The 27,767-nt window shown below is 41.1% G+C and overlaps 1 protein-coding gene across 3 annotated transcripts; it reads left to right on the forward strand.

Moving 5' to 3' along the window:
• The first annotated feature begins 1,968 nt into the window (after positions 1 to 1,968).
• On the forward strand, positions 1,969 to 27,690 carry paip2 (poly(A) binding protein interacting protein 2). 3 transcript variants are annotated; one of them, XM_003215260.4, is made up of 4 exons: positions 1,969 to 2,127; positions 15,237 to 15,396; positions 23,198 to 23,377; positions 26,597 to 27,690. In XM_003215260.4, the coding sequence occupies exons 2-4, from the start codon at positions 15,259 to 15,261 to the stop codon at positions 26,651 to 26,653; spliced, it is 375 nt and encodes a 124-aa protein (XP_003215308.1). In that variant the 5' UTR covers positions 1,969 to 2,127; positions 15,237 to 15,258; the 3' UTR covers positions 26,654 to 27,690. The 3 variants fall into 3 exon arrangements, with proteins under 3 accessions (XP_003215308.1, XP_062814207.1, XP_062814215.1); XM_062958137.1 differs by lacking the exon at positions 1,969 to 2,127 and adding an exon at positions 12,851 to 12,987; XM_062958145.1 differs by lacking the exon at positions 1,969 to 2,127 and adding an exon at positions 12,922 to 13,048.
• The last annotated feature ends 77 nt before the right edge of the window (positions 27,691 to 27,767 follow it).

Genomic DNA, 27,767 nt, shown 5'->3' on the forward strand with positions numbered 1-27,767 from the left:
TTGGGGTGTCAGAGGTGGAAGTAAGGATGGGTGGTAATGAGCCATATTTACAGGCTCTGCAGGGCGCCTTCCTGAGGTGTCCTGGTTTTTCCTTTGGGTGAGATATGACAATGTTTGCCTTGGGGGCGAATCACCTTTTGTTTTTGGGAAGGGGAAGCCTGGGTCATAGGAGCTGGGATGGGTTCTAGGGTTCAGGTTGAGTTCAGAATATTTCCTATTTGATTTCATGACTTGACAATTATATGAAATAAAATGAAAAATAAAACAAAGTTGGAATATAAACCCTGCTGGGAAAAATACATATTTTCCGGGGATCCCAAAGAGTACAAATACATATAGGCAGACAGATAGATTTCATGGAAATAAGGGAGAATCCATAAAAGTGAGTTACATTGCATAAAGGGGAATCATGAGTGATATAAACAATTGAAAATATTTGATAAGAACGAAGTTCATAACATCTGGAGAACCCAATATGGAAATTCATAAAAGTGGAGTTTTAGCAGCATGATTTTACAATTCATGAAGTTGTTATCTCTTGCCTCAGAGTGCAGGGATAATCCACAGTAAACTCCAGTAAAAAGTCTCAATCACCTTCTACTATAAATATATGGAATATAGAACATAAAGTCTTGATTTTTGAACTATCTTTTACAAAGTCCTGGGGGGGGGGAGGGTGGTCATCTCGATCACATGTCCAACCTAGCCAGAGAGGTCTCAGCTGAGGAATGGAACCAAGAGCACCTAACCCATTAGCATTATGAAGAATCAAACCAAAACGAAGTCTATACTGGCTCGGTCGTCGCCCAGGATAAAAAGGACCGCGGTGGATGCTGCTGATTCTGGACATCCATCGACATGTGGGCTAACGGAATCAAAATACAAATGAACAATCACAGAAGCGGCAGAAATATACAATGCCAGAAAACTGCACAGTTATGAAATGCTATTATTATTATTATTAAAACTTGGTAACGCATTAAACTGCTTGTAACTTTTTGTGTAATTGTAACATGTTGCCATCATGACATGCACTGCTTTGAATTTGGTCCATGGTTTTGAAACACCCTGTATTTTGCTGCAGGTCAGCACAACGACTCTTGAATATGTTTTCTCAAATAGAAATGGGGGCTGCGTAATGTATCACTTATAACCCTCCAAGTCTGCAATCTGAAACACTATCCAGAGGCCTCCGCAAAAACTTGAAGTCTTGTTTCCAAGAAGTTTCTACACAATTTTATTTGAAATATCTGTTTGAAAGGCCTCCCTTTGTTGCAGCCTCTTCAATGTGGCCATCTAAAATCCAGATTATTTTATTTGAACTGGATTATAGGAGTCTTCACTGCAGCCCTTTTGACATGGCTATATAAAATCCATTTTATCTACTTTGAACTGGATTATAGGAATCTACACTGTGGCCCCTTCTACACAGCCATCTAAACTCCAGATTACTTGCTTTGAACTCAGTTATAGCCGTCTACACTGCAGCCCCTTCTGAGGCTATATAAAATCCAGATTATTTGCTTTGAACTAGGATTATATGGAGCTATACTGTGGCCCCTTCGACTCGGCTATACGAAATCGAGATTATTGACTTTGAACTGGATTATATGGCAGTGTATTTATTTATTTATTTCCATCATTTATATGCCACCCCCTTCTTCAGTGTAGACTCCTATAATCCAGTTCAAAGCAGATAATGTGTAATATCTGTTATAATCTGGGTTATATGGCCTGAGAGTCTACTGTGACAACCACGGCGCTTGCTTTGTGTGTGTGTGTGTCAGGAGCAACCTGAGTTGCTTCTGAAGTTGCGCTTGGTAATATGTCTTTAAACCAAGAGGCGCCCTCTCCGCCTTCTGCCGAAGAACGTTTTCTTTTCCAGAGCTGGGCCTCTCTAGGCTTTGGCGACTCTGTGTGCTACACTCCGTGCGGAAGTGCGGCGGCCGTGCGTGCGTGAGGCCCACCAGACGCTGCACACGCAGGCGCCGGAAGTGAGGTCACTTCCGGCCCAGGGTGGTTGTTGTGTTTCCCAAAGAAGGGGGTGGCAAAAGCGAAGGAAGGACCCGAGGAGCGGAGGAAGGGAGAGCTCGGAGGCTCCGCGTCTGCCTCGCTTCGACCACGAAGGTGCGGCCCGCAGCGAGGGGAGGGAGTACCGGGCGCTTGCCTGTGTGTCTGTCTGTCTGTCTGGGCGAAGTGGAGTTTGGGCCCCAGCCTCGCCTCCCCAGCACACCCCCTCCTTCACCCTTTCCATCCGGGTCCCTCACAGGCCGGGAAACCTGGCCATCAGGGGCGTGGTGCAGGACGCTTCGTTCCTTATCAGCTCCTCCTCTGGAGGGAGGGGGAGGGAGGGGCGGGGCCTTCGAGGGCAAGGAGTGAGGAGGCGAACAAAGAGACCCTGAGGGGGCGGGGCCTGGGAAGGGCAGGGCTCTCGAGGGGGCGGGGCCCGAGCCCCCCCCTTCCATGCCTCTCCCCCTCCCTCCCCTCCTTGTCTTGACATGCCTGTATCTTTCTTGCGAGCAAATACTGACGTGATTCCCTAGAGGGGAAAGTATTTCTGTCCAAACGAACAAAAGAATTTGCCTAGCTGGGAACGACAGCTTGGAGTGGTTCTCTAAAATTAGGTGTCTGTTGAGCATTCCAGTATTCCACACCTGGAATCACACTGTGTCGAATTCTGGGCTCCGTTATTTAAGGGAGATGTTGACAGCCTGGAATGTGTCCAGAGGAGGGCGACTCAAATGATCAAGGGCCTGGAGAACAAGCCCTACTAGAAGCAGCTGAAAGAACTGGGCATGTTTAGCCTGAAGAGAAGGCTGAGAGGAGACATGATGAGGGCCATGTATAAATATGTGTGGGGAAGTCACAGGGAGGAGGGAGCAAGCTTGTTTTCTGCTTCCCTGGAGACTAGGATGCGGAACAACTGCTTTAAACTACAGGAACAATAGGAAGAACTTCCTCACTGTGATTGCTGTTCAGCAGTGGAACTCGCTGCCTCAGAGTATGGTGGAGTCTCCTCCTTTGGAAGCATTTAAGCAGAGGCTGGATGGCCATATTTCAGGGGTGCTTTGAATGTGATTTTCCTTCTTCTTGGAAGGGGTTTGGACTGGATGGCCCATGAGGTCTCTTCCAACTCTATGGTTCTATGAGTGTCCCTTTTCCTCTGGGTGGATCTTTGTCTTTACTCTCGTGGCTTGTTCTTGACCTTGAAGCTTTTCTGATGTCTGTGGTGAAGCTTCCATTGGCCTGTAGAGCCCAGTTTAGGTGGTTCAGTTCCCCTTGGAGGAGGTGGGCTTCGCATTCTTTTTACACGGTCTGCCAGGGCTTTAATTGTGCTTCTTTTTTTTACTTGGGGGATGGTTGGAGTTCACTCAGTGGGAAAGTGTTCTTACCATACATCAAGGGAACCAGTGACTGCATAGAGAAGCTGAGGAAGAAACACAACCTACAATCTACAGACGTACTAGGAAAATCCAACAATGGACAAGCGGGCTTCTATCACCTCTGCAGGAGTCTACCGTGTACCATGCAGCTATGGACAAGTCTACATAGGGACCACCAAACGCAGCAATGCCCAAACACAAATCAAGGAACATGAAAGGCACTGCAGATTAATCCAACCAGAGAAGTCAGTCATAGCAGAGCACTTGCTGAATCAACCTGGACACCGCATATTATTTGAGAACACAGAAATGCTGAACCACTCGAACAACCACTATGTTAGACTACACAGAGAAGTAATTCAAATCCACAAGCATGTGGAAAATTTCAACAGAAAGGAGGAAACCATAAAAATGAACAAAATCTGGCTGCCAGTATTAAAAAATTCTAAAATCAGGACAATAAATAAAGAACAACATTCAGAAAACAGGGAATACCAGACATGAAACAGGGCCAGCTAACACCCCCCAACAAAGGATTCCCCTGGGCAGGAAGTAGGCAGGCTTTGAAGCTGCAAGGCCATTCAATGTTTATCAGAGTGATCAGTTGTAACATTCACAGTTGCCTCAAACAGACAAGTTCTTTCTCCTACTGTGGACCTTCCACAGATTTATAAACCCCACTTGCCTAGTTTCCAACAGACCTCACAACCTCTGAAGATGCTTGCCTTAGATGTGGGTGAAACGTCAGGAGAGAATGCTTCTGGGACATGGCCATACAGCCCAGAAAACTCACAGCAACCCAGTGATTCAAGCCATGAAAGCCTTTGACAACACATCTAACAAAGAGGAGCTGGGGGTTCGCACAAGGGGGGCGGGGCCTTAGGGGCCCTTCCCTGTCTCTCTTCCCCCCACACGTGGGACTGTTCCTTGTCTTGACTTGTCTGTATATTTCCTGCGGAAGTGATTCCTTAGAGGGGAAGGGGGAAAGTATTTCTGTCCAAACAAAAGAATTTCACTAGTTGGGTCGTTGTCAAAAATTAGGTGTCTGTTGAGTGCCCCTTTTCCAAAAGTGTTTTGCATTTTGGGGTGGGGAGTGTGGGTTGAGGATTTTAAAATATCTGTATTACCTCCATATTGAATTATCTTGGGGATGAGACCCAAGTCTAAACACAACCTCCATTTATGTTCCATGTACACCTTGTACACATAGCCTGAATAATAATAATAATAATAACAACTTTTTTTTTATATCCCACCCCATTTCCCTAAAGGGACTTGGGCAAAAATATAGTGCAATACAAAACATGTAAAATACAACAAAAATTAGCCAGAATAAAAAAAAAAACAGCACCAATGTAACGTAAAATAACAACACATAAGGATTAACATAAAACACATCAACCAAAATGGAATAACCAATAAAAACACAACAAAGAATTATAATTAAAAGTCAGCTATACAAACCAAGTTAAATGTCCCAGCCACAAAGCAGACTAAAATATCAGCATGAAATTGTCAGGGTAAAATTCATTCTATTTAGGTCATCCAATTTAGATGATACATTAGCCATTGTCAAATACCTGCTTGAATAGCCATGTCTTCTGAAGGTTATATACAATGTCCGAATTGTTTTGTGCATAAAACAGTTTGTGTACACTCAACCAAGTGGACTGTTTTGTATTTTCAAGCTCCAGATAAGTGGTGCCCAAACAGCATAGAGGGCACGAACAGATCCATTGTACAGGAAGTCCCTAGGTGATGAACAAGATATGTCCTGTAAGTTTGTTCTTAAAGTTAAACTTGTAAATCAGAACAGGCATGTTTTTTCACAATGTTTGAATGATTTTGTGCATAAAACAGTTTGTGCAAAATGAACTACCAGGAAGTCAAAGTGACAATCTCTCAGCCACCCAAGTGGACAATTGTGTATTTTTGAGCTCCAGAGAAGTGAAGCTGAACCTGAGAATTAGACTGTGTATATGATCGCTGATTCCAGAGCCCCGGTTTTTTTGGGTATAGGTATGGTCACTGTAAATGTATACAGGCAGTCCCCAAGTTACAAACAAAATAGGTTCTGTAGGTTTATTCTTAAGTTGAGTTTGTTTGTAAGTCAGAACAGGAACATTTTTAATTGTAACTCCAGCCATACACACGCACACACACTTTGGATAGCATAGGGAAGGGTTAATATCTCCCCCCTCTCTCTCTATATATAAGCTTTGAATAGCGCAGGAAAGGGTTAACACTCCCGAGGTGTTCGTTTTGCTGTCTGTTCCCCTGCTCACAAGATTTCCCAATAGCTTGTTGTAGAAGCAAGGGTTGGCGATAAAGCTTCAGTGGGATACCTTTTTCCCACGATAGCTCTTTTAAGAGTGAATTTCCCTTTCAAAGGGCAGTTTTTTCTCACTTCCAGTTTTCTCACCCCCGTTCTTAACTATGAGATCTTTGTAATTCGGGGACTGCCTGTATTTAAAATCATGTATTAAACCTGCCAGTAGAAGACATGGGTATGACAGAACAAAATACTTATATACACATATTCAGTGCACAGTTACATCTGCATGGGCTAAGACATTCTTTCCAGAAGCTAAGTGATCTTGAAGAATCATAGAATCATAGAGTTAGAAGAGATCTCATGGGCCATCCAGCCCAACCCCCTGCCAAGAAGCAGGAAAATCGCATTCAAAGCACCCCTGACAAATGGCCATCCAGCCTCCAGGAGATTGCTTGGAAATCTTCATGCAGGGTGGGGAATCTGATCTTGTTGGACTCTAATGCCCATCAGTGGCACCTGCATAATTAATGCTAAGGGATGAGAGTTTCAGTCTAATGATATCTGGAGATAGAGTTCAAAGGCAAAGATGTCTTACTCTGGGATATCAGTATGTAGAGGGATCATTGAGACAAGAATGCAAGAATGATGTTCTTGGCAAGTTGCTGACAGAACAAAGATAATAGCATGAATGTTCATATCAGTGAGTAGAAGGTTCTACAAGGTCACTGGAATGTTTGGAGAGCTATACATTTCCCTGATTCTCCATGTCAGAAATATGACACGTGTGTATTGCAAGTGAAACTTGCAAAAAAAAAAAAAGTAATCAGTACAGGCTTGGCTGCATGTATCTCTTAATCCTCCGAGGGCACATGGGTCCTCTGCCCATTTTTGTCATCACAACAACTAAATGGCTCACTAATCTCAGGATGAGGGTCCTCCCATCCTGATCCAGCCCTTTCTTCCATGAAGTTTCCATACCTTTTGCTTGTGATTAAAAAGGAAATCTGTTGAGAAGAACAATGCACTTCTGAAAATCAGATAGAATAAACAGCAGGGCCGGGTTGTTTCTTCATACTTTGCTTTATGCAATTTCTGGGGCACCTGACAGGACATTGTTCTGCCTCAGTGTGCTCTCAGTGATGTCTTTAATCAGACACCGGTTTAAAAGACTGTAGGATTTGTTTGCTTTTGAGGGAGACTGTATAGAGCATATTTGGTGTATGGCATACTGCCCTAAACTGATTGTTTCTGTGCACCAGTTCGAGACTTTACCTCTTCCTTAGTCTGAGTAGCACTTCCAGTGCAGAGATAAAAATCTCCTTTCTTTGGCCTCTTTGTGGGACTGTTTTAAGTGTTTGAAGACTTGTAGAGGTGGTTTTGTGTGTGTATGAACCTTACAGTCACCCATCGAACCATGAATTTCCCCTATTGTTTAAAACTGTATTAATTGGCAGTATCTTATCCATATATTAACCAGGGGAATCTGATGCTTTTGGGGTATTTAGATCTTTGCTGTGTTTACCCAAAGAGTATTATTTTAAACTTGAAATACATGTGGATATCTTTTCTTACCAATCTAGCTCTTAACACAGGAATGAAGAGAAATGTATTTATATTTCTTAGGGTCTTTGAGGAGCAGTTTTGATGAAAAAATGCTAAATGTAATCTATAATCCCATCTCAGTTGGAGATAAGCAGTACTTGCCATCAAGTTTTGTATTCATGTTTGCATTGGAAGATTCATTCAGGTCTCACTGCATTCAAGTCAAGGAGGCATTAAGATCCGTTTCTTTATTGGCAAAACAAATAGAACATTGTATTAATTAATACAGGGGCCCCAAACTAAGGCCCATGAGCCGGATGTAGTCTTTCAAGGTCATTTACATCCCCCCTTAAACTTGAGACTGAGGGTCGCCCTGAGTCTAAAACGTATTGAAGACAGATAACAAGAATCCTAACTAACTTCACTATCTCAGCCAAAAGCAGGCCCACACTTCCCACTGAAATACTGGTAAGTTTATGTTGTTAAAATTGTTCTTTGTTTTAAATAATATATTGTTCTTTAATATATTTTTTGTACTACATATAAGATACGTGCACTGTGCATAGGAATTTGTTCATGTTTTCAAAACTATAGTAGGCCCCCTCAACAGTCTGAGGGACCATGAACCGGTCCTCTGCCTAAAAAGTTTGAGGGTCCCTGAATTCTTGTGTGTAGCCATGGACAAACTTCGGCTCTCCAAGTGTTTTGGACTTCAACTCCCAGAAATCCCAGCCAGTTTAGCGGCAGTTAGGAATTGTGGGAGTTGAAGTCTAAAACACTTAGAGGGCTGGTCTGCCCATGCCTGTGTTAAATTCAAGTATCGCTGAGAGCTTTTATGGTTCATATTTTATTACTGAAAAATATATAAATACTTACAACATAGTAATAAATTTCAATTAAAAACAAGTGTCACTCAGGCACTATAAAGTATGATTAGTGTCAGGACTCAGCCTCCTCTTAAAGGGCCACACACAATAAGTAGAGTTAACAAATATTTATTAAATGATATTTTAAACTTAGAAACACTTAACTTCAGTGTTTCCAATAAGAGTAAATGTCCTTGTTTCAAGAAAAGGCAAAAAAAAAAAAAACCCCAAAAAACCCCCAGCTTAACTTCAACCAAACGTTCACTGGAACTAAAGTCACGTCCCGCTGTGGCACAACGAGCCAAGCAAGAGCCAAACGCCCACCAGTCATGAGCGCAAATGATGCCGTTGTCAAAAAGCCAAGTCGAATCCAGCAACCCAAAGAAAAGCCAACCGGGAGTAGCAATGCCGTCATCAGGAGCCAAGCCAAATTCAGAAACCAACAGGGAAGCTAACCAGGAGTAGCAACACCGTTGTCAGGAGCCAAGCCAAATTCAAGGAGCCAACAAACGCCAAACCAGGAATGAGCAACGCCGCCGTCAGGAGCCAAGCCAAATTCAGGAATCAACAGGGAAGCCAACCAGGAGTAGCAATGCCGTCGTCAGGAGCCAAGCCGAATTCAGGAACCAAGGGGAAGCCAGGAACGAGCATTGTCATCGTCAGGAGCCAAACCAAATTCAGGAACCAAGGGGAAGCCAGGAAACGCCAAGCCAGGAACGAACATTGTCGTCGTCAGGAGCCAAACCGGATTCAGGAACACGAAGCTGTACAGCCAGGACCCAAGGAGAACAGGCAGCAACAAAGCAATGTCCCAAAATGACACCTTGCCTTCTGCAAGGGAACTCTACTTCCAACTCCACTTTTAACTTACACCTTGAAGTCCGATGATGATGAGGCCTCCGCCCTGTCATCATTATCCACAGCTGATCTAGATCTCATATGTGAACCTCGCCCATCATCCCTCCAGTCTTTCCATCTTTGTTCAAGACTTAGATCTCCCCATGTCCCTGGTGTACCAGCAGTTTGCCAGTCCCCTGAAGCACCCTCAGAAACTGGCTCTGCACACACATTTACTTGAGTCCAATCTGCAGCATCTTCCATCTCACTCCCAGACCCATAATTCCCAGAAAAACCCTCAAATGTTTCATCCTCCGTGGAAGCAGTGAGTATATCCTGGATCTTCTTCCTTTTCCTTTCCTCATCTGACTCCTGCTCCCGAGTTGACCTTTTAGTTCCTCTACTTTCTGGTAATCCATCATCTTCCAGCATTGACTCCTCATCACTAGAGAACCCTTCAAATGTTTCATCCTCAGAAGGAGCCATAAGTATTTCCCGAACCCGCTTTGCTTGCTGTTCCTCATCAAACACCTGCTCACCATTAGCCCTTTTCCTCCTGCTAGCAGTTTCACCAGTAGTACCATTACTGCCCCTTGGCCCAACTACAAAAATAGTTTCCAAAGTATGTTTTAACATTATAGCAATCCTCAGCACATGAACAAATTCAGGTCACTTCAGAGCTCACATACATACAGTGTCCTGTTAGCATTTGAAATACCTTCTGAGGTAGGTTAATATTTTTTTCGTGTTGAGAGCAACTTGAGAAACTGTAAGTTGTTTCTGGTGTGAGAGAATTGGCCGTCTGCAAGGATGTTGTCCAGTGGGATGCCCGGATATTTTAATGGTAATACAGTAGAGTTCTCGTTATCCAACTTTAGCTCATCCAACACACTGTATTATTCGATGTCCAGGGCGCCCTCACTCACTCAGTCACCCACCCTCTCGGGTAAGTCGGGTCCTGGTTTTGCACAAGCAAGGGAGGGCGGGTGACAAAGGCGGGGGCAGAAGCAGGAGCCTGGCCTCCCCTTCCTGTCTCCTACAGACCCCGACTCCCTATCCCGCTCGTCCCGGTGGCAAAGGTGGTGGCAGCGGCCACCTTTACCACTTCCCCCTGCTCGCTCACTCACCAGGCCGGGTCCTGGTTCTGCTGCCACTGCTGCCATCGCTACCGGGACCCAGCCCTGTGAGTGAGCGAGCGAGGGAGGGCAGGTGAGTGAGGGGGCATCAAAGGCTCAGCAGAAGCAGGAGTCTGGAAGAGGCAGCCAGGCTCCTGCTTCTGCTGCTGCTGCACCTATAATGCCCCCTCACTCACCCGCCCTCACTCACTTGCTCACTCACCAGGCTCTTGCTCACTCACCAGGTTCTGCCATTGCTGCCGGGATCTGGCCCGGTGAGTGAGCGAGCGAGGGAAGGAGGGCGGGTGAGTGAGAGAGGGAGGGCGTGCAGCAAAGGCGCAGCAGCGGCAGATGCAGGAGCCTGGAAGAGATGGCCAGGCTCCTGCTGCCACTGCACCTTTGACGCCCCCCCCCCCCTCGCTCACCCACCCTCGCTCGCTCGCTCAGTCACTAGCTGGGTCCTAGTTCTGCCGTTGCTGCCAGGACCTGGCCCGGTGAGTGAGCGAGCAGGTGAGCGAGGGCTGGCAGCAAAGGCGCAGTGGCGACAGAAGCAGGAGCCTGGAAGAGGCTCCTACTTCTGCTGCCCTCCCTATTCAACAGTTTCACTCATCCGACATTCTGCCCTCCCATTTATGTCGGATAACCGAGACTCTACTGTATTCACAGATTACATGTGAGATAGGGATAACCAATGAAATCAAAGCTAAGCAGAAAGTTGGATCAAGGTGTTCCATCTTACAATACAGATAATCATTATCCTATATCAGAGCCATTGAAGGTTTCCTTTTATTTTGCTTTGGCAACTAAAATTGAAACCTGTTTCTACTAAAGTGAAATGCCTGCTTTAATTTTTCTTCATAAGAATGTATCCCATGCATTTAAATCTCATTTCATCATCGAAATGTTGTAGGTACCGTTAACTATTTCATAATAACATCTAGCATATAATATTATTTCAATCATTTATAATCACCTTTCTGCCAAGAAAAAGTTTCATAGCAACCAAAACACAGATTGAAAATGAAATTTTAATTTAAGCATATCTTAAATTATGTAAGCAAATACATAACTACAACATAGTAAAAACACAGCAGTGAAAGACATGGCCAACATTCAAGTGGTTAGATTTCTCTCCAGATTCATGCTTGGATAGATGCCAAAAGCCCACCTGAATAAAATTATCTTTGCTTCCTAAGGGAGACAACAGAGGGGATGAGCCCAGCTTCTTTGAACAGGAAATTCTATATGCATTTACATGCACAGTTCTTCTGATTGTGTAACTTTTTTAAAATTCCAAGTTGTTCGAAAGCCACAAGGCATGAAAAATGTGTAAAAAACATTAAGGTAATATCACTGATGTAAAATAATTTTACAGCTGGAATTTTACTGTTTCATCTTGAGCTTAAATTAAGACAGTCCTCCAGTGTTTAATTAATCTAGAGCAGTGAGCCCATCCTGTTCACTCAGAAGATCTGCCAGAGGAATACTTTTGGTTTCCAAGGGTCTGCTTTTTCTGGAGCAAAAAAATACCAGACCAGTATTACATATTTAAAACTTGAATATAAAATGTTTAAACAGATCTTCAGTTCTCTTCTGTAGATTGAAAGAACAGGCAAGGACTAGTATGTTGTACGGCTTTTAGACAAGTTTACTAAAGTTTTGCATTTATTGATACTGAATGCAGAATGGATACATTTTGGTAAATTTGTTTTGTTAATTTGTTCTTATGAGAAAAAGAAGACTCCCAGAGAGTAATATACATTGCTGACTTTATGTAACGTGCCACAATTTAGTGATGAGGAAAAGGAAAGGACAATGATAGGATTATTTCTTGCCTGTGTATCTCTAATGAAGAAATAAATGAAAGGAATTCTTCCTAGTCTTTGGTTCTTCTGAGGTAGTAGACCATCACTTAGAAGATTAATTTTCATTGTTTCTGAGCAGTGGCCTTTTCTTGCTGCATTCATTTATTACTGTTCCTTAATTGTATATATGCATTTATTGGAGTAAAAATGACATATGTATCTTCTGAGTTTGTAAACTGTTTCCCAGAAATTATTTGTGCAAATCAAAGTACAATCATTCATGATTCCCCTGCATTATGTGCAGAATACTTCACTGAAGAGGCATGTGATCTCTCATGTTGATGTGGGCCAATGTTATTCATGCTTTTGACTTTTAGGGAGCATCTTCCATATTAGCTTAGGAATCACTGCATATCTGGTATGGACATGAACTAGGGTATTCAGTTTCTGTTAGGGAATGGTGCACATATTTGGTCTCTGGTGATCCTGGTTGGCCATCCCTGAATGTTCTCACTAAAGCAGACTACCAACAAGGTTCTAAGGAGTTTCATATTTCTTTGGAACATTGTTTGAAACCACTTATCTAGGATTTTTAAATAAAGCCAAGCTCCTGTGTGAAAAACCATTGTGGGTGAGTGTGAGAAAAACCTGAAGTTGTTTTTGAACATATTAAAAGAATATACTTATTGTAGACGTTGTTCTGGAAAGACCAAACAGATCTTTTCATTGGAAGTGTTTGGGGGCTATATATAATTTGTTATTTGCTTTTCCAAGAAGGATTAGAGTGAAAATAGACTGAAATCAAATGTATGGGCAGATTTTATCCTCTTTCGTATCTGAGCACACTATTTTATTGCCAATCCATTGTACACATTTTATTCCCACAGTACACAAAAACTAGTGGTACACAATATTGAAAGGTAAACAAGGAACCTGTTCTTTTAGAGCAAAATTGTGCAAGGATGGTTTCTCCTCTTATTTTACATCATCTCTCACAGGTGAGTTTGTGAGGTCACAATCTCATTTGACATCAAGATCCTGTGAATTACTGTATAACAGGATCCAGTAAGAAGAGGCATAGAGCTGCCAGAGGGAAGTCTGTACTTAAACACAGCTCCCTTTGAATGTTGCAAATGGAGAGAGAAACATGATGAAATTTCTAAGGTGACTAGTGGTCTAGATTCCCAGGCTAAATCATAGAATCAGTATGCGTTTAAAAATGGAGGTAAACAGAATAATTTGTTTGATTGTTATGGTGTAAACATTGTGATCAGAGCCTATAATATTGTGCAATTTTAATTTTTTAGCTCTTTGACACTATTTTCAATATGTTTTTGGCAACAAAAGCAGAATGGTGCATCATTACAAAGTGTTCTTGTTTATACATTCAAATGCATGAGAGTTGTGGTTTATGAAAGGCTTTGTCAGAACTGTTTTTCAAGAGTTGTTAGCAAATATCTAATTTGTTGAGTTTTATTATGACTGGGCCACCCCTGACCTTTTGCCTACTGATCCTTGGAGAGTTTCCCCGGAAAGGGAGAATCAGTTGTAGCCAATGGGCACAAATATGATGCCAGTCCCTGGGACACTAGATACCTAGTTTTTAGTCTCCCGCTTCAGGTGACTTGAGAAGCACCCTATTTGAAGGGTTGATATTTAAGAGACTAAACCTCTTCGGCCACAGACGTTTTTAGCTCCTCGTTCAAGGTTTTTGAGAGTGCCTTTCCCTCAGAGCAAGCAGCAAAGCAGATTAGTTTCAATATCCCTACCTCCACTCAGCATCCTGGTGAGTTTCAGTGCTTTTCTGAGGGAAAGAAGAAAGTGCCTCAGTTCTTGCCTGCACCGCTCTTCCTTTCTCTTTGCCTCTAGGTTGCCTCTGTCATTTCCTTCTCCTCCAGAGGGAAAAATCACCAACCGCACAATATTCAGTTCCCTTGCTTGTGAGGGAGAAACTCTGCTTTGCCATGAAGACCTTGTAACAACTTCACAGTGAAGCTAGGTAGGTTTCTTCCACATCAATGAGGGAAATCAAAAGTACAAAGTTGGTGTTTTTTTCCTATGGAGGAGGAGGAGATGACAGAGGCAACCTAGAGGCAAGTATAGCCGAGTTTCTCCCCCATAAGTGAGGGAAATGAACGGCACTGTGTTGGCAGTTTTGCCAGCGGATGAGGAGACAACAGAGGCAAAGAAAAAGGAAGAGTGGCAGAGGCGAGGCCTGAGGCACTTCTTTTTTATTACCTCTCAAACAGCCTGAGATTCCACCCCCATCCCGTGGAAGAAAAGTCCAAACCCCCTTAAAATTTCATCCCTCTCTCACCGGGCTGTGTTTCTAACTGAAACCAGCACTTCTGGCATCTTGACTAGTGATGTCCCCTTTGCCACAGGTTAGTTTCTTGATTTTGGTGAATAGAGAAAGGAAATGTATAGAGGTAAAACACTAGGAGGGGGAAATGGCGGATTCAGGTGGCTACTCTGCTGTAGAGCTGCATGTGACTTCAGTCTCTAAAGCTTAGATTCAGATCCTCTGCGGGCCACACCAAATGCTTGTGAGGACCACATCCGTCCCCCAGACCACATGTTGTGCAGACCTGCTCCAGTCAATCATACTAATGGGTTAACATTCCAGTAGCGCATTCACTGGAATCACTAGGTTGAAGATAGGCTAACATGCTACCCCAAGATAGAGCTTCTGTAAGGGAAAGAATGGCTTGATTACCTCTGGTTTTTATTATTATTTAATATTTCTCTCTGTCTTTGATACATGAAGAGAGACTAGCCAGGGGCTGCAAAGGGCTCATGTGAATAGTTGCAAAGGAAGAAAGGAACTAGTGGGTTGTATATTCTTGATGCTGACATCAACAGAGGGATTTGCAGAACCCACTTTCCTGCAGGGTATATAGGTTGTTGTACCCTCTCAACATGCTGGCAGGCTCTGTATAACAGAAGCGAGAAATGGCTGATATGTGTGCTGTCTTAACTAGTTTTGAATGTCTGGACATTCAGTTGCCCCTGGACAAATTCTGATGTAGAGTCTCCTGCTTGATATCTGCCTGCCTGTACATACTGGCCCAATGGCTCCATTTCAGGAGAGGAATGTAAGTTTTTGAACAGGAGCATTCTCCAGACACAGTTTATCTAATCTAGCTTTTGCAGCCCCTAATATAGATCTTGTCCCCATATGTTCTGCCCACCATTACTGGTCCTTTGCAAGAATTATCACTGCAGTTTAATCCGAGAACTGTAAAGATAGTTTACAAAATTACAGTGTAAGGGAATACAAGTTAATTTAAATGGTTGTGCATTAAATATGTATATGTAAAGAAAGTTTCAATGAAATTAGATGAAACTGACTTCTGTATAAATGTGGTTATAAATTCTACTGAAACCCTGAACTGCTCTTTTTTTTCTTTCAGGCTTAAGCTCAGAAGTGCAACCATGAAAGATCCAAATCGCAGGAGTACTAGTCCAAACATTATCAATGAAGATGTGATCATGAATGGTCACTCTCATGACGATGATAATCCATTTGCTGAGTACATGTGGATGGAAAATGAAGAGGAGTTCAACAGGCAGGTGGGTTAGCAGGTAGACAGTCCCTCCCAAATTCTTAAGGGAGGAATTTGTTTGTTTAAAATACCTACAGACTGCTGTTTGACACACGATCTCTAGGCAGCTTGAGTATAAAATCCATTTGAAACAATTAAATTTAATCCATCTAATTATTTAATTTATATTCCACCTTTCCCCCAACACAAGATTCAAGGCAGAGTATAAATTAAACCATAATGGATAATTTTAAAAGTCTAAAATCATCTTAAGCAGCATACCTATTAAAGCATTTTTTAAATAATTGGCAATTAAAACAAGTCATCGTATCTTAAAAACTTCTATATATTAAGGCAAAATCATTAGATTCCAAAGGCTTTGATATAAAAGTAGTGTTTTAACCTGGAGCTTAAAAGTAGGCAGAATTAGCACTAATAGGTCTTCCAAAACGGGGGCACTCCACAGCCAGGAGGCCAAAGCAGAGAAGGCCCTCTCCCACATCTTCATACATAAATTGCTCCCAATTGTGGGACACATAAGATGAACCTACTTCTGATATATTTTTTTACAAACTGGAGACTCCACAAAAGGCAAAACTAGCAAAATTCTAAAAGAAGCCAAGGCTTATTGATCAACCCTCCACAGAAATGACCCTAAGTGCAGAGAGCCAGTGATGTAGTGTTTTGAGCCTTGTACTATGATCCCAGAAACCAGGGTTTGAATCCCACTTGGTCATAGAAACCCACTGGGTAACCTTAAGTAAGTCATATTTTATCTATTGTGTTTGATTTGATATATTGTTGTATTATATCGTATATGCCATGGCACTATTATGTGTCGTTTTGTTAGCCGCCCCGAGTCCCTATGGGAGATGGAGGCAGGGTATAAATAAAAGCTTATAATAATAATAATAATAATAATAATTATTATTATTATTATTATTATTATTATTATATAATTATTCTCTCAGCCTCAGAAAAAGGCAAAGCACTACACTGGCGATAATTTTGAATTCATTAGTATACTAGCCTAGGTACCTGGCGATGCCCAAGTTAAATATTTTGTAATGATAAATATTAGAAATACTCATTGTTTCATTTTAGATTTTATTAATGGTCCCATTGGAAATACAAATGGCTCTCTGGGTGTAGGGGACACATGGGTCTTTGTATGTGAGTGGGCCATAGTTCCCATCATCCTCTTTTAATTCCTTCTTAAAGCCTTGCCAGCATTTTAAGTTGGTCGTCATAGATATGTGTGCCAAGTTTGGTCCATCATTGGTGGGGTCCACAGTGAACTCTAAATGTAGGTGTACTACAACTCCCATTACCCTAGGTCCTCCAGATCCAGCCAGTATTTTAAGGTGGTTGTGATGGGTATATGTGCCAGGTTTGGTCCAGATCTGTATTTGGTGGGTCTCTGGATGTTGGAGCCGTCCTGGAAAATACATACAAACGTAGATACATACATACAAAAATATTTTCATTTTTATTAGATAGACATAGATGTATTAATATTCTGCTTCTTCTCTGCTGTTTATTTTCCAAGCCCAATTCAAGGTGCAGGTCATTACCTACAAAGCCCTAAATGGTTTGGGACTCACCTACCTTCGTGACCGTATTTCCCCCTATGAACCTGCACGATCTCTTCGCTCGTGGGGGGAGGCCCTCCTCTCACTCCCACCACCCTCGCAGTCGCGGTTGGTGGGGATGAGGGAGAGGGCCTTCTCCGTTGTGGCCCCCCAGCTCTGGAACTCGCTCTCCAGGGAGATCAGGCAGGCCCCTACCCTCCTCTTCTTTCGGAAGAGCCTGAAAACATGGCTCTTCCCGCAGGCCTTCGATAACTGATCTAGTAAGTCTGACCTCTTGCATTTCCAATAGTAGGTCCCGTATTTACGCCTCTTCCAGCACCTTGAAGGCGACGACAATTTGGATAATCCACCCCTTCCTGATGATTTTGACAAACTAGCACTTTTGGCCCAGGTTTCTCCAGATTTTATCCAAGATTTTATCTTTTGTCCTCGTATGTGATTTTTATGACTTGTTTTTATTGTTATTTGATCTGTTTTATTGCTTTGTTTTATTGTTATTGACTGGGCCTGGCCCCATGTAAGTCGCCCCGAGTCCCTTCGGGGAGATGGGGCGGGGTATAAAAATAAAATTATTATTATTATTATTCTCTCCCAAAGGAAACTCAAAGCAGCTAACAACAAAAATCATACAATATGAAAATTAAAACCAAAAACATACAAACATTACACTAGAAGTAAATAGAGTGTTTATTTAAAATATATAGTTAAAATCAATATAATCATTTAAAAGCCTGTTAAAGTATATAAAACTCAGCATCCAACTTGATTTTAAAAACTTTCTTCTTTAAAAGCCTGCCTGAAAACATCAATTTACACAATCTTCATCAGTTGATCTTCTTCTGTTTATGTGAAAAAAGCCTGCAAGTGGGCTTCAAAATAGATATGACTGGTAATTGGATACCTACCCAGCTGTCTGCTGTCAACTGAAGAGCTCTGCTTGGTCTGTTCAGTTTGCCCTTTCACGTAATCCTAGCATGGATACACTTCAGAGTGGATAGTCTTTCCTGAAGTAACATTGGGCTCAAGTTTTGACATCAAGCTTTCTCCAGCACAAGCAATTTGTGTGCTGCTCTTAGTTTTAAAATTCTGTTAATTGCAATATTGTTTTGTTTTATAAAATATTTTTAACAAATGTGCAGCTTACAGAAAAAGTATAAACATAAAACAAAGTTTTCACTGCATTCCATAGATGTGTATTTTGATTTTGGTAACAAAACCTTGTCAATGAAACAATCTTGCCAAGGAAAACACATGTTAGGGTCACCTTACTTGAGTGGGAGACTGCCAGTGAATATCAGGTGCTGTAGGCTAGCAAAGCCATTTCTGGGTATTACTTGCCTTAGAAAACCCTATGAAATTCATGGGGCCACCAGAACTAGCAGTAAATACGTGCAGCAATCCAAAGCCTTTGTTCAGAAGATCCCAAAAATAGTCAATGGATTGTGTCCAAAACATTACTATAGTCTTTGTTTTGGTCTCATTAAATAACACCTCACATTTTGTGGCTCTCTGATGAAATATGTGGATTTGTAAAGCATAACAGACAAGCCAAACCTCACAGTACAAAAGATAGTATAAAAAAAGATTTGTTTTCTAGAACCTCAAACTTCTCCCAAGCTTTGCTGTTGCATTGTAAACACACACAAAATAGCTCATAATCATGCCCCTTGTTTAGTTACCTTTGTCCTGATACTTCAATTGTAGCTCTTCCCTCTCTTTGAATTGTACAGTCTTTAGTACCCTATTTTGGACAGGGTTCTGGAGCATATGATCCAGAAAGTTAATATTCTGTATATATTTCAGATTTTATTATTAACGTTAAAATACGTGGTCTGATTTTACATAGGATTTGTGCTACATTAGAACAGTAAAGACAAGTATCACTTAAGTAAAAAATTAAGTATTAACCAAAAAATAAAATAACATGTAAACACTAAGCTAATCTGGGTATCTGCTATTGCAACACATCCAATGAAGTGGTTTCGAAGCTAAATATGAAGTGCTGGTTACCTATAAAGGTTCGGGTCCAGGCTATTTGTCTAACCGCATCTCTCTATATAGACTACCTCGCCCACTTCGATCAGCAGACAAGGCCCTGCTCTCGGTCCCACTCTTGTCACAACTGCTGCTGCATAGTCGTTTCCGACTTTTCGTGAACTCATGGACCAGTCCACGCCAGAGCTCCCTGCCAGCCGTCGCCGCCCCCAGTTCCTTCAAGGTCAAACCAGTCACTTCAAGGATACCATCCATCCATCTCGCCCTTGGTCGGCCTCTCTTCCTTTTTCCTTCCATTTTCCCCAGCATCATGATCTTTTCCAAGCTTTCCTGTCTTCTCACGATGGGGCCAAATTACTTCAACTTTGTCTCTAATATCCTTCCCTCCAGTGAGCAGCCGGGCATTATTTCCTGGAGGATGGACTGGTTGGATCTTCTTGCGGTCCAAGGCACTCTCAGGATTTTCCTCCAGCACCAAAGTTCAAAAGCGTCTATCTTCCTTCGCTCAGCCTTCCTTATGGTCCAGCTCTCGCAACCATAGGTTACTATGGGGAATACCATTGCTTTGACTATGTGGACCTTAGTTGCCAGTGTGATGTCTCTGCTCTTCACTATTTTATTGAAGTTAGCCATTGCTCTCCTCTCAAGAAGTAAACGTCTTCTGATTTCCTGGCTGCAGTCTGCATCTGCAGTGATCTTCGTGCCTAGAAATATAAAGTCTGTCACTGCCTCCACGTTTTCTCCTTCTATCTTCCAGTTATCAATAGGTGTAGTTGCCATGATCTTGGTTTTCTTGATGTTTAACTTCAACCCAGCTTTTGCACTTTCTTCTTTCACCTTGGTGATAAGGTTCCTCAGCTCTTCCTCACTTTCAGCCATCAGAGTGGTATCATCTGCATACCTAAGGTTGTTAATGTTTCTTCCAGCAACTTTAACTCTGGCCTTGGAATTGTCAAGCCCTGCACATTGCATGATGTGTTCTGCATACAAGTTGAATAGGTAGAGTGAAAGTATGCAGACCTGCCGCACTCCTTTCCCAATCTTGAACCAGTCTGTTGCTCCGTGATCTGTTCTTACTGTGGCTGCTTGGTCTTTATACAGATTTCTCAGGAGACAGACAAGGTGACTTGGTATCCCTATACCACCAAGGACATGCCACAGTTTATTATGATCCACACAGTCGAAGGCTTTAGAATAGTCAATAAAGCAGAAGTAGATGTTTTTCTGGAACTTCCTAGCTTCCTTCATTATCCAGCGGATATTGGCAATTTGGTCTCTCGTTCCTCTGCCTTTTCTGAACCCAGCTTGGACATCTGGCAACTCTCGCTCCATGTATTGCTGGAGTCTGCCTTGCAGGATCTTGAGCATTAACTTACTGGCATGGGAAATAAGTGCCACTGCGCGGAAGTTTGAGCATTCTTTAGCATTTCCATTTTTTGGTATGGGGATATAAATTGATTTTTTCTAATCTGATGGCCAATCTTGTGTTTTCCATATTTGCTGGCATATGGCATGCATCACCTTGACAGCATCACCTTCCAAGATTTTAAACAACTCAGTTGGGATCCCATTGTCTCGTGCTGCCTTGTTATTAGCAATGCTTCTTAAGGTCCATTTACAACTGCAGTTGATGGGAATGGGGGGGGGGGCTTCTTTGTGATTGCTCCTCCCCTTTGGAATGTCCTAAAGAAATAAAAATGGCCCCCACCCTCCTCTTCTTTAAGAAACTTCTGAAAACATATCTATGTATCTTAGCGTCCGGAGAGGAGGAGGACTTGCACAATCTGCATTTTATGGCTGCTATGGTCTACTTTGAATTACAAGTAATGCTTGCGACCTTCTTCATTTTGGTCGTTTTAATTCTTCAGGGTATATTCTTTTATGCAGTCATGTTTTATTGGTATAATTATGTTTTCCTTGTATTTGTATCTCTTACTGTTTTAATCTGAATTCTCTTATTGTAATAAGTCTGTTAATGATCATTTTTCAGCTTTTGATATTGTGTGATTAATTATGGCATTGAATGCTTGCTTGCCTTTTTATATGTATAAAAAGTCCCTCTGGGGAGAGAGGGTAGTCTAGAAATAAAATATGAATCCAGCCTGTGCTGGTTAAAATTATACTACCCCTAAAGACAAGTCTGCAGCATGAGTGTGCAGTATGACTCCCACATCTATGATGGATATGTTCTAAGGCACATAGAAGCACAAACCCTTCAATGGATACCTGCAACTATGTATAATAAGGAACCTTATATATTGACTCTGAGCCAGAAGCATACACTGGAGGACCTAGAAAGGCAAGACACATTTTCTAGGGAAAATAATTTTGGAGCATGGGTAGGTGAAACAATGGGCATCAAATTCCTGAATAAGGTGTGGTGTATTGTCTCTTGGATTCAGCCTTGACTCTTGCATGCTCAGATTTTTGCAATAATCAGGAGTACATTTACCAATGCACTAATTAAAACAAATGTACCAGCTGTTCCCATTTTCTTGGGATGTGTAATTTGGTTACAGTTATGTATCACATTCCAATTGGATTATTTGTAAAGTTGCTTTTAAAGGGTGTTCAGAAACTCTAGTTGGTGCAAATTGCTGCTAATAAGCGCTAGCTAGATAAAGCACACTACTCCCTTGTTGCAACAGCTCAGTTGGCTGCCAGACTGTTTCTGGCCAATATTCAAAGTGCTGGTTTCGAATTCTTAACACCCTATATACCTCAGGCCCAAGAGCTTGGAAGAACCATATCTTCCCATATGAGTCTACCCATGTTGTAAGATACCCGGGGGGACACTTCTCTCTATCCCCCTGCTTTCACAACATGCTTGGTGGGAATGCAGAAAATCTTCTCTGTGTTGTTCCCACACCTTGGATTTCCTTTCCCATGACAGATAGGATGGCTCCTTTATCGTAATTCCAGCAGCCGATGAAGACCTTTCTTTTCCTGCAAATCTTTCTTGATTGCTGTACTGTTTTTAATCCTTGAAGAGTAAGAGTTTCAAATGGTTTACATTCTACTATTTAATTACATTTTAATCTTAATTTGTATGCTTCAACTATATGTTTGTATTTTATGTCTTTTTGTAAACCACCTTGAATTCCAGCCCAAGGGAAAAGTAGAATATATGAGGGTGAGTCAAACATTTTCTGCACTCTGGCTGTAGAATGTTTTCCATCAACTTTCAAAAAAAGACAAATACATCATTTTTCCACATAAACTCCCTGCTTTTCTATGCACTTTGTCTATCTGACAACAAACTTTTGAATTCCCTTATTAAAAATGTTTTAGGCTGAGCTGCAAGCCAGGATTGCACCGCTATCTTCCCCTTTTCATCAGCCATAAATCTTCATCTCATTTGACTTCTTTCAGGGATCTAACCAAGTTATAGTCCAGTGGGGCAGGACTATAGGGAGGATGCTTTAACACTTCAAAATTAAATTTTACGGTGCCCATCGTATGGGCAGATGTGTGCAGATGTACATGGTCATGCAACAACACCCATGGGTAGCAGTCCTCTGCGTTTTGCCAGAATTTTAGGCTTCAGCTCTTCAGTGCGCATCTCACTGTAAAGAGTACTGTTGATTATTGAACCTTTTTGTAGTGGATTTGTGGCCTACAGCTCAGCCTAAAACATTTGTAATAAGGTAATATGAAAGCTTGTTGATACGTGGATAAAGTGTATTGCAAAGCAGGGAGATTATGTCGAAAAAAGATTTATTCAAAATCAAAAAGTTGATTTTTTAAAATTCTGAAGCCAATGCAGATAATTTTTTATTTACCCTTGTAAATAAAGGGATAGATAGGTGTTTGACATTTGGGATACAATGCTTTGTAATTACACTATGTAACAATATTTGGGAAAAAAACTGTTCCTGATTTGAAAGTATTATTTCCTGTTTAATTGTACGGTACTTACTTTGAAAATAGTTGTTATACTCCAGAAACTTTGTTTTTGTGGCAGCCACAAACTATGTTGAATTAATTGAGACTATATCAGATATTCACTGAAAAACTATAGCAAAATGTGCTGCAGGATGTCCCACAAAAAACAAGGTCTTTGCAGTTTAATAAACATTTTCTATGTTTTTAATAATAGAATAAATTAAGAAATGACATAACGCAGGAACAAAAATCGTGTTACATAGTGTTGTCCAAATAAGTATAATCCTGAAGAACATCGAGATTTGTTGGACAGTACCCTAGTAACAATATTCTCTAATGTTCCTATCCCAATTGCAGATTGAAGAGGAATTGTGGGAAGAAGAATTTATAGAACGTTGCTTCCAAGAAATGCTGGAAGAAGAGGAAGAACACGAATGGTTTATTCCAGCCAGAGATCTCCCGCAAACGATGGATCAAATTCAGGACCAGTTGAACGATCTTGTTATCAATGACGGCTCGTCGCTGGAAGACCTGGTGGTAAGTGTTCAGATGTTAAAGCTGACCTATATTTTAACTAAACGTCTTTCTCCAAGACAGCTGATATCCCTGCATTTTCGATCTGACCCACATCAGACCTCAATTACATTATTCTGGCAGGAGGCGGCAATCCATAATAGAGTCTTCTTCCCTTTTACACATTCATGTAATGTGACTATGATAACCTATCCCCATTAGTCTGTTGTATGCATTAATAATTGCAGAGACTGCATGAAAGCATTTGTGAGTCTCAAGGGAGGGGCTACAAGGGGGAATGTGTTATTACTGACACCTACAGCTGCTCTCATTTTGACTCTTGCACTCAGGGACGATTCTGATTTGGCACCTCCAAGGAAAGCCTTGAATATCTGATTTTTTTTAATAACAAAAAATACTGTATAAAACGTATAAAATTGTATAAAACATTTCTGATTTTCCAAGTTTGGATTTCGAAATAAAATTTGCAATAAGAGATTAATATATTTATAACACAGCCAAACCAAAAAAAAAATCTTGGTGTCTTGGTTTTTACACCTTTTCCTGGGTTTATTTGGGGTACTGATTCAAAAAATTGCATTGGATAGACCACATCAGCTCTGGTTTCTTAAGACACAACAATAATGATTTTCTATGGGTGAGCAGATGTTGATTACTATATGGCATATGTTCTGTATCTCAAAAGCTATGGCTGGTTGGGGAAAATTAGTGATATTTTTGGAATCAGCAAGTCAAGAATACCTAGAAACAACTCAATCATTTGAGGCACCAAAGTGCATGTTCGCCAGTGTAATCAGTCAACCTGAGGAGATGCTAAATACATACATGTACAGTAGAGTTTCACTTATCCAACCTTCGCTTATCCAACATTCTGTATTATCCAATGCAGTCTGCCTTTTAGTAGTCAATGTTTTTGTAGTCAATGTTTTCAATACATTGTGATGTTTTGGTGCTAAATTCGTAAATACAGTAATTAATACATAACATTACCATGTAGTGAACTGCTTTTTTTGTCAGTTTGTTGTAAAACACAATGTTTTGTTGCTTAATTTGTAAAATCATAACATAATTTGATGTTTAATAGGCTTTTCTTTAATCCCTCCTTATTATCCAACATATTTGCTTATTCAACGTTCTGCTGGCCCATTTATGTTGGATAAGCGACACTATACTGTATTCTTGTTGCAAGGGTTGAATGAAACGTAATGCCTCCACCTTCGTAACTTCTCAACAGATGGCAGTACTGGTGTGCGGCAGGTATTGGCTTGTTCAGTAGACTCTCCTCTACAGTTCCATTTGGCAGGAAGCCTTAGCATTGAACAGTTGTGTTGTTAAAGTGCGAAGTATGGAACCCTGCGCAGATGGTCGGTCAATGCGACTTAAGCAACATGCAGTCATTGAATTCTTGACAGCAGACGGTGTCACCCCAAAGGAGATTCATCAGAGAATGCAACCTGTTTATGGTGATTGTGTTGATGTGAGTACTGTGCGTCGTTGGGTGAGTTAAGTTTAATGATGTTGAGGTGGGAACATCTGACTTGCGTGACAAACAAAGAGTTGGATGTCCTGTGACAGCAACCACCGAGTTTCACAAGCAAAAGGTTGACAGATTGTTTCAGGATGATCGTTGTATCACTCAAAGAGAAATTTCAAGCATAATCGGCATTTTACAAGAACGTATGGGTCACATTATTGCTTTGCTTGGCTATCAGAAGATCTGTGCACGATGGGTACCCAGGATGCTGATGCCTGAAATGAAAGCACACAGACTTGAAATTTGCCAGGAACTCCTCTCGTGTTACGAGAATGAAGGTGATGCCTTTCTCCTTTGCGGTGACATCTTCTGCTCTCGAGAATTGAATGACTGCACATTGCTTAAGTCGCATTGACTGACTGACTGCGCAGCGTTCCATACTTCACACTTTAACAACACAACCGTTCAATGCTAAGGCTTCCTGTCAAATGGAACTGTAGAGGAGAGTCTATTGAATAAGCCAGTACCTGCTGCATACCAGTACTGCCATCTGTTGAGGAGTTACGAAGGTGGAGGCATTACTTTTCATTCAACCCTCGTAGATGCCTTCAAGTCATGTTTGACTAAGGCCATCCTTTTGTAAGGTGTTTTTGATAATATTTTTAGAGGAGGTATGCTGTTGCCTTCATCTGAATACAGCCCATAGCACCCAGTATTCCAAGGTGGTCCAGACTCTCTTCAAAATCCTAACCATGCCTGGCCATGCGTAGCCTCACAGTTCTAATAGGATCTGGTGTCTTCAGGGTATTTCGGCTGCTTTTCTACTGAATGCAATGGAACTTAACTTCTGAATATGCATGTTTGAGGTTGTAGTGTTAATTTGCTGGTATGAATTAAAAGCTTGACAGCTCAGTAATTATGTTTAATCATTCTTCTTACATATAATCAGATATTGAGTGTACAGAAAAGCTAATTAGCACACAGTTTAGGGAGTTACTAGCAGTACATGTTCTACACAGTGCAATGGATTGCAGGCACATGTTTTATTTATATGCAAGTGAACTGTCTAGTACCAAGAAACCTATTTAGGGTAACCCTGTTGGCCATACAGTAAAATAAAGCGAAACCCTGAATACACAAAAGAGCAATAGCTTTATTGGTCAACCAAGATGCAGAAAATACATCATTCAAGCTTTCAAAGCTTTGCTTGCTTCTTCAACAGACAAAAAGATGTGTTAAAAATTGGGCACCTCAGCTTTTTTAAGAGTACAGATCCATTGGACTCTCATGCACTTTGCCTTTAACCCAATTCATTTAGTGTGTCTTGGGACCCTAATGCGACTAACAGTGTGTCTTGAGGCTCTTTAACTATGGTATAAATACACATTATTTTTAAGGCTATTGGAGACTAAGCACCCAAGAGTCTTCCAAGCCCTGCCTGTAAGAGCCAAATACAAGGCTATGACAAATTGTGTCCATGTTACATACTTGATACCTGGAATGAACGTGTGGTAATAGCTTCAACTAAAAGACAAAGGAGTAGATAATGAAGAAAATGCAATCTTGGCTTTCCTAGAATAGTAATCTGACCTGTTGCTCTCCTTGTATGTTTTTATTATAAGACTGTATTGTGTTGTAGGATGTCTTCTATATGTTTGGTGCTTTTTTCGGTCTTTTTGGCTGTAAACAAAAACTTGTGCAGATTCTTTGTACATAATCTAAATTTTTAATATCTACCTATCTTCTAGGTGAAGAGTAATCTGAATCCAAACGCAAAGGAGTTTGTTCCTGGGGTGAAGTACTAAATATATGAGTAGACTGGGCCCTCTTTTGGTGGATGTAGCACAATTTCCACACTGTGAAGCCAGTATTAGAAGATTTAATTGTTAAAGCGCTCTCTCTTCTTGTCACTGTGTTACACTTACGCATTGCCAAAGTTTTGTTAGTCTTGCATGCTTAATAAAAGTGCTGAGACTGTTATTAAGTCAACTGCTGTCAGAGGTTAATGAAATGGAAAGGAAAAAAATACCAATTGGACCCAGGCATTTTGTGAAGGAGACAGTGAGGTAGGAAGCACCAGTCAAGTTGAAAAAAGTAGCAAATTTCTGAGAAACTCTTGCAGTTCTATTTTTAAGGAGGATTCAGACTGTGACAAAGAGTGGTCTGTTTTAACTAAAATGTAAGAGTTGGTGTTGATAAGACACCTGCTAATGCCTTAATATGAAAATAAAAGCAAGGTTCATCCGATAATGCAGATTTGCTGGATTTCAGTACTGCTACTAACTCTTCTCATTATCAAGCAAAATGTCATGCTCTTCTTTTCTGAGAAAAGTGTGAAATTATGTATTATACATGGATTACTTTTACAGACCTGTACAGAGTCCTTTATCTTGGCTACAGATCTGATGGAAGGGTGGGGAGAAGGCTGGCAGATGGATTGTATTTATGGCAAGTTATCATGATTGAATGTTTGTCCCACTTCTGAACTTATATTTAAAGTGATGCGAAATTGGACATCACAGTTTTTCCCAGGAATCCAGAAACATGGCACTGCCTATGTGAAATTCTACAACCTTAAGAGTTGGGTTTACCTGTAAAACTTTAGCATTAGTGATTTGAGTGGTGCTTTTCCCTTGCTTTGTTTAATCATCACTACACAATAGTCTACAGCACAACTTTTTTTTAATACAACTAGAACAGTTTTGGCTTCTTAAACTTCATATTTGGGTAGCTTTTGCGCTACCATATGTGTTCAGTGTGAATAGTGTTTAAGTTGAAAATATTGTAAAAAAATTATATTTTTTCAAAATATTTAAAAAAATAAATAATAGTAGAAATGACATTTTGATGATCTCTGGAGTGTTCATCTTGTTTAGAACATGCGGTTTGCCCTTGTCCGGGGGTGGGGGGATTAATGAG

The sequence above is a fragment of the Anolis carolinensis genome, chromosome 1 (genome assembly GCF_035594765.1).
Source record: "Anolis carolinensis isolate JA03-04 chromosome 1, rAnoCar3.1.pri, whole genome shotgun sequence".
NCBI classification, from domain to species: domain Eukaryota; kingdom Metazoa; phylum Chordata; class Lepidosauria; order Squamata; family Dactyloidae; genus Anolis; species Anolis carolinensis.

What these genes read in the sequence shown, in the direction of transcription:
- paip2 (XM_062958137.1), top strand. An exon ending in AAGAGGAGTTCAACAGGCAG is followed by an intron (nt 15,397 to 23,197) that starts GTGGGTTAGCAG and finishes TCCCAATTGCAG; the next exon opens with ATTGAAGAGGAATTGTGGGA. An exon ending in CGTCGCTGGAAGACCTGGTG is followed by an intron (nt 23,378 to 26,596) that starts GTAAGTGTTCAG and finishes CCTATCTTCTAG; the next exon opens with GTGAAGAGTAATCTGAATCC.